This window comes from Humulus lupulus, chromosome 4, assembly GCF_963169125.1.
Source record: "Humulus lupulus chromosome 4, drHumLupu1.1, whole genome shotgun sequence".
NCBI lineage: Eukaryota > Viridiplantae > Streptophyta > Magnoliopsida > Rosales > Cannabaceae > Humulus > Humulus lupulus.
In genome coordinates, this window is record NC_084796.1 from 56,832,448 (window position 1) to 56,840,688 (window position 8,241).

General features: G+C 29.9%; 1 protein-coding gene across 1 annotated transcript; it reads right to left on the reverse strand.

Annotated features, from left to right (window-relative positions):
* Positions 1 to 535: 535 nt before the first annotated feature.
* LOC133828866 (uncharacterized) lies at positions 536 to 1,267 on the reverse strand. The gene is made up of 2 exons (XM_062258942.1): positions 938 to 1,267; positions 536 to 823 (listed from the first exon to the last, which is right to left on the reverse strand). The coding sequence occupies exons 1-2, from the start codon at positions 1,211 to 1,213 to the stop codon at positions 536 to 538; spliced, it is 564 nt and encodes a 187-aa protein (XP_062114926.1). The 5' UTR covers positions 1,214 to 1,267.
* Positions 1,268 to 8,241: the final 6,974 nt, after the last annotated feature.

Below are 8,241 nucleotides of genomic sequence, written 5' to 3' on the forward strand. Positions count from 1 at the left end.
TCAAAATTTTCTATTTCAGATTCACTAACTGCTACTTGCCTAAGAAATGCATCAAAAATGTAGTCTGATGTAGTACAATTTTGAAATGAAGGCAAGCAACTATGACAAATAGCCTTCCTTCTCAAATAATAAAGTGCTACAGAAATATGCTGCAATATGAAAAACGAGGGACAAGAAAAATCATAAAAAGTATAAAAAAGAATACAAATTTTCATAAAGTATAAAACAGGATAAAAAAGAAATTTAATCTTACATTATCATCAAGGAGGCCATTCTTGTCATATAGATCATGGAACCACTTCTTATAATTAATGCACTGATCGCCATATACAAACCTGGGAATTGTTGCATAAAATGCATAGAATGGTTCCTTTTTAGACCTAAAAAAAACAAATGGTATTAATATATAAAACAATATAATTAACATAAATACTCAATAAGTAAACCAATTTACCTATCCTTCTTAAGACCAAGCTTATACCACGACATGAATCTTTCTTCCAACTCCATTGAAGGCATATCATAAAATTTGCTCTCAAAACGAAATCATCCAATGAAATGTTCTTTCGTTTTTTCTTCGTTCATTGGACAAAGCAAAAACAATTGCTGACAAATTATGGGTGTATGGAGAACAAACATATTTGCTTGGTTTCCTTTCCCTTCTCTTTCTTGAGTATAATTTCTTAACCTCATAATTGTCATTTGATGATTGGGATAAAATATTGAAAGTTGGAGTAGTCTCAAAATCTTTGTCATGGCCAATATCAATTTTATTTGTTGTAAATTCTTCAAGATCATTTTGAATTGGTTCCACATTGGAAACCTAAAAATCAGAATTAGATAGACAAATTAAGAAAAATAAACAAACATTTTGTAAAAAGATAAAACACAAAATAATAAAATGTTTTTCAATTCAAAGATAGATTAAAAATCATACCGGAATAATTGCTAAAGGACCAACACATTCTACAGTGTTGAAGTCATTCATACTTTGATGCAAATCATCTTCAGATAAGGATTTCCCCTCTTGAGAAGAAGACTTCCGATCTTTGTTCTTCACCTTCTCCTGTTCTCCTTCTCCTTGCCTTTCACCAGGAACTTCCTTGTTTGCATCATGTTTCTTCGCAGTAACCTCCATAAAATCAAAGAAACGTTTCATTCCCTCCTCAATTTCATTCACCTTTGTTTTAAGATCAGCAATATCTTTTTTCATTACAATATTATCTTCTTTGATTTCCTGAAAAAAATTAGAAGGGCAAAAATATATAATGAACAACACTGTAAAGAACGCCCTAGACTAATACTTACAAAACATTCGCATAACATAATTTAAAAAAGAATACCATCCATTATTAAAGTCTCAGGGGGACTTATTTAAAATCATGCAAGTTGGTGCCATAAGTTTAAAATAAAACATAGGTTTTTATGCAAAGTTCAAAGAAAAACCAATTAAGTTAAATAACAGAGTCCCACTGATAATTTAGGAAAAAGTCCCTTAAAACAAAACATAATTTAAATGGCGTTCTACGTTGATCGTTTTATCGTCCATAGGATTGCCCCACGCCATACACCCCATGATGAAAGAACTCCTCACGTCACCACGCGTGCCATAGAGAAATCCTATTTTCTACCTGGAAGGAAAGTAAGGGGGTGAGCTAAAAGCCCAGTAAGGAAGTACAAGCAAATAAGCAAGTAAGAAAAACAACAAACAACCAAACACTAACGTTCATCTAAAAACATCATGGTATATCATAACATAATCGTAACATTTCATCATATCATAACCTAAATGTGACATATCAACATATCATAACATAAATGTGACATATCAACATATCATAGCATAAATGTGACATATCAACATATCATAACATAAATGTGACATATCATCATATCATAACATAAATGTGACATATCAACATATCATAACATAAATGTGACATATCAACATATCATAACATAAATGTGACATATCATCATATCACAATCATACAGCATACATGATGAGCATGGAACGCTAGTTGTCCATGTCACCCTATGAGGTAAACAGGAGATCACTGGTCCTTGAATAACCTCGGCGCGTCCGCCCTAGGAGTCACGTCTCAATGTCCTTAGTAACTCGTTCGATGTATCTGACATCGTAATCTGTTTGATGTATCTAACATCGTAATCTGTTTGATGTGAGCTACGTCTCAATGTCCTTAGTAACTCGTTCGATGTATCTGACATCGAAATCTGTTTGATGTATCTAACATCCATACACATATCACGTTCAACATATCATCACATTAAAGCATTCATAATTCATAACAAATCATTCATACAACAGTATTACCATTCATAGCATAAAATCATAGAATCTATCTAACTTCCTTACCTCAGGTCCAAGCTAAGAATTTCACAATCTTTTCAACGAGCCTATATCATAATCAAAATAACGTTTCTTAGGTTCATAAAATTACTATTTTGCCCTTCCATACAACTCATGTGTGCATGGGCCATGCACTCATGATAACAGTTACACTAAAACATGCAATTATCGCCAAAAGAATAATGCCCGTTCTACCCATTTTACTAACATGATTGCTTTATAAAAATTACATAGTTGAATAATAATCATGATTTTGGACGTAAAAGTTGATTTGCATGTAACATGCATACGTGGGAACGTTGCGTAATAAAGACGTTTTCAAAAACGATAACTCTACATTTCTTGCTTCTATTGTTTGAAAATCAATGGCCATATTACATGCTTTATTTTTCTTAAAATTTCTAAGTTGATTAAATTTCTCAAAACTTTATTTTATTTTAGCTCAAAATAAAATATGTGACATTTTCATTTAATAAATATTAATTTATCAAGAATTAACCAACAAGCTTGGGTTTAATTAAAATACCTATTTTAACATGTTTCTTTAGAAAAATATATTTTATTATTGTGTTACAAAAATGATGTGAAAAATATATTTTAAGTGTGGAAAAATACATTTTGATTTAATTTATTTAAGACTTAGTTTTTAAGTAGTAAAAACTCATATGTGACAATTTAATAACAATTGTTAACCTTTTTAAAACAAACTTTCAGCCACTATTTATTTTATTCAAAAATCACAAATAAATAGAGTCTAAATATTTTTCTCAATCAAAATAAAGAAAAATCATTATTTATCAAAATATGCATTTCATACCATTAAAATATCATTTTTCAATATTACCATAACTTAGGAAAAATAATTTATTCCAAAAATTAATCAAATTCATTTTTAGTGAAACTTACTTCACATTTTATTACAAAATTCCAGCAACCATTTTTTTATCATTAAAATCACCATATTCAATTTTATAAACTCATTTTTTCTCAAAATTCAATAAAAATTCTGTAGGATATTAATTGAGTAAAATATCATAACATGAGACTTAAAATCCTCTTTTAATTTCATAAAAATTAACATATTCATCAAGAACATTATTTATGCATGCAACTCATCTTTTTATCAACTTTTACCCAATTATTTGAAAAAAAAACAGCAAGCTTAATTCTTTGTAAAACTCAACTTTTGTCTCAAAAATTACATAAAATCATTCATGCCTAAAATCTCATTATGCTCTTATAATATGCATGATTCTCCTAACATAATCACATGAATCCTTTTAAAATCATTTGTTGCAATTCCATGAAAACCAACAAAACATTAACAATAAAAATAGCATATAGTAAATTTATAAGCACCATATTCACATATGCCTTATATTAACCTAGCATATTTCTATCATTATTTTCATGCATCTTATAATTTAATCATTCAAAATATAACATGCATCTAACAAGATTTCATGATCAAAATATCAAGATTACCACTGATTCTCTTACCCATATATCATAGATCCTAAAACATGGATCAAACATATTGTAAATCACACAACATATCAAGAACACCCTTGGGTGCACCTAGGCCGAAATCACCATACAAGTATTCATAGATTATTACAATTTTTTATGCATAGCAAAATCAACATCACAACCCTTAAACACAAATCATACTCTCACAAAATCCAAATCCTATACATCAATCCTACCAAAATCAACCATTAGCACCATTAGCAAAACCTCATATACAACCCACCAAAAACAATATAAGGCTAAGGAAAAGACCATTACCTCTCTTGATTGTAAAAATCAAGAACACAAAAGATCAATACCCCAAACTCCACACCCTTGTTCAAGCCTAGGGTTTTTATGGGAAAGCCACCATGAGGAGGAGGAAGAACCCAAACACACACAAGAAAATAACACAAATCAAAATCATATTATCAAAAAAAGATTATGCAAAGAGAAAAACAAGAAGACATACTCTAGGGGGTTCCTCTTCACTTTCTCCTTCCTTCTTCCTTTCTTTCTTTCTTCCTCTCTCTCTCTCTCTCTCTCTAGGTCACGGCAGCCACACACACACACAAGAGCAATGGCTCTTCTCTCCTTTCATAGCCCCTTTATCACAAATCCCCCCATAAAGTCTCCCCAAAGACAATAAGGTAAGTTTCCATTTCTCTTTTATTTTTTCTTAATTTCTCTTTATTTCAAAAAGATACAAAGGAATAAAATGTGATCATGCCTATCCCCAAATGATCATGGTCTTCAATTCTTTTGATTTTTACCATCTTAAGGAAAGTATTCCTTTCCCACTAGGTCACACGCCCAACTCCTTGTTTCCCTCTTCTTTTCTTTTTCTTTTTTTTTTAAATAAATTACCCAAATAAATCTAAAATAAGGAAACATAAAATGTGTAGAAAATCTACACATGTGCACCATGCTACCATGCACTAGCACACACTAAATCACTAGGGTGCATTACTATCTATCATGCACCTTAGTGCATTCCACCATAGCTCACATAATTACCTCATTTGTCACACTTAAATAAAATGTAACACTAATAGTAAAATAACATGTTACACACTTATTCACTTATTAAATTAATTAACCAAAACATTTCTAACAATTAAATAAAATAACAAACAATCAAATAAAACAAATAAACAATTAAATAAAATAACAACACTTAAATAAAACAATTCATCACACTTAACATTTAAATCAAATAAAGCACAAAATTTAAATAATCTAAAAAAAAAAATTTGGTGCACTACAAACACAGAAAAAACTAAAATATATAAGAAATTATAAACAACATGTTTTCAAAATGAAAACTAGACAAAAAACAAAAACAAAGACAAAAGGTTGAAACAATAAAAAATGAACCTTAAACATAGAAATATTATCTTCTTTTATTTCCTGAAAAAAATTAGAAGGGCAAAAATATATAATAAACAACACAGAAAAAACTAAAATATATAAGAAATTGCAAACAACATATTTTCAAAATGCAAACTAAACAAAAAAACAAAAACAAGGACATAAGTTGGAAACAATAAAAAACGAACATTCAACAAAGAAATAACTTCTTCATTAGAACTACTTGAACTATAACTTTTTCTCTTTTTGGTATTCGAATTATGATCATCTTCTTCTCTCCCTCTTTTAGAAGTTGAAGAGACACAAAGCATAGCATGATGAGGAGCATAAACCTATACATAAAACAAAATAAAAAAATTAATACAACAATTCTAAAAAATAAGAAAGAAAGTTAAAAACAATAAGAAATAAAAACAAATTTTTTACCTTTGATCTTTTAAAAACTTTTTTCCAAATTGTCTTTAAATGACAACTCTTCTTCCCTGTCTTCCAGTTCAAAATTCTGGGGAACTTTGAACCAACATGAATGGCAAATGATGAGGCCAACAAAGGAATAACCTCAAAACCCCAAACTTGGAAGGCTATAGGGAAGCCGCATAGCTCATATCCTGTCTTCAATGAATCTAGGGTACTTGTAAGGTATTTTATAGTTTCGTTAAAAGATCAGCGACCCCAAGGATATGCCTCAAACTTTTGATCATCATCAACTAAACTCATGACAAAATTGTCGACTAACCTATCTCCTCTTTTACTACCTAATATATTTTCCACAATATATACTTTCACTAATTTAACAGCATCCTCAGCATCAATATCTATTTTTCTAGATTTAACGAAATCTTTCAACTCATTTCTAGATATTGATGATTTTCCACTGAAATATTTAACAAGTAATTGATTATTATCATTGCTAACCCCCATGTCAGCATGAATTTCATTGCAATTTAAACTTGTTATAATTCCGAATTCTTCAATGCCAAATTTTGTTTTGTTACCTCCAAAATTTAGATGAAGCTCATTCCCATTAGAGCTGCCATCCTCATGTAGAAGAAGAGAATGCAAGATCATATGCGATGGTTCAAGCAATGCATCCAAATCTAGAATGAACCCAAGGCAAGATTGTTTTAGCAGTTGTACTTCTTCATTACTGAGAAAACTTTGTATGCATCCAATATCACTCCAATAGCATTGAGCTCGAATATTAGAATGCACAAAAAGTAATTTATCTTCATTTAAATACTGCACAAATAAATGAAAATGAAAAAACATATGTTAATTATAGAAAGAAGAATTAATAGCAACAAAAAATTTTAAAAAAATAAATAAATTTACAGATGATAAAACTTTTAAATACGTAAAAAACCATAAAAAATACTTACTTGAAACATATCGTTTGATTTTGGATGAACAATTGATAATGATTTCTTATCTTTGTTAATTGAAGATTTGGAAGACATTTCTGAAATATGCATAAACAAAAAGAAACAATTAATAAAAAAATTAAATAAATAAATAACAATAATAATAAATATGTATCTAACATTACTGATTAAATAATACTCAATCAAAACAGATGCCATGAAACATAAACAATAATAAAAAATTTGTTAATAGAAAAATATCAAAATTAAAGCACATGCAAAAGAATCCATAGAAGGACATACAATGATTTGAGCTAATCAATTATTCTTTATTTTGCATAATAAAACTACTTGAACAAATGAACAGTAAGAAACAAGTATTCATAGACAAGATGTTCATATTTTTCAAGACCTCAGCTTGACCATTCAATCCCGAAAGGTAATAAAAAAAACAACACTTATGGTCAAAGACTTAGAATTAATTTTAGTGTGTATTCAAAAGCAAATAATAGAGTTCAAAAGAAAATGTGTATCCAATACAAATAATGGAATAACAAAACATCCAAAATGAAGTCTCTATCTTGTCGTGGAGATTAACCACCAAATCATGAGCATGATCACTAACAACTGAACAATCAATTTAAGTACAGTATTAATATTTGTTCTAATAACTTAATATATGCCTCTCCCTTTTAATTTTAATTTTCTTCTACTTATTCTGTTGGTTTCATTCAAGTATGGATCCATCTATTAGACAATATTGAGGGAAGGGTTTTTAGGGGTTTTATTTTATTTTTCATGAGATTGGGAGAGGTTTTTATTTACACTGGCAAAGCAAGAAGCAGCAGGAGATTGGGTTTGTGGCTAGGTCTAGATTCCATTCCATAGAGGCATTAACAGTCAAACATGGATGACAATAAAGGTCCACTTCTGACATGAGTAAAACAAGGAGTGAAGAAGATGAGGAGTTGAAAGTCACATCAGGCATTTTATTATGTTTGTTTCCCACCTAAAGTTGAAAATAGAAGTTGGAAAATGACTTGTGTAATCTCCACCTCCATATGTTCAATACCTACTAATCTAGTCTAAAAAGCCTCACCCCAAACCCCTCCACCACTACCAAAAAAAAATTACTAATCTACTAATCTTTGCAAAGTTTTAAGGAACCAATAGACACATTGTTGGTGGGACAAAAATCTGAGTCAAAATCTTCTACTAGAGAGTTGAAAGTAGCATCTGAGGTTGTAAGGAAGTTAAAAGGCTCAAAAAGAAGTTCGGGCAGTATATGAAGAATTGTAGTTCATGTTCTCTGGTAAACTGCAACTGCAAGAGTGATAGGGCAAGCAGTGGAAGCAGTGCAAGCAACAGAAATGGATATGTGCACTCAACAGCTTCTGGCAGAGAAGACAACAGAAAATATTAGGAAAGAATTAAGAATTAGTGACTTTAGTTTAATATGATATTTTTTGTATTTTAAACCTTGTATCTAATTGGTTTTCTTCTTTATTTTGATTGGTTGAGCTATTTTATTCTTTATTCTGTCAATTATGAAGAAGAAATGATGATCATTCCTTGCTTTTGACCTCACTTCTTCCTCTTTAGAACTTGTTTGTTGAACGCATCATCTCT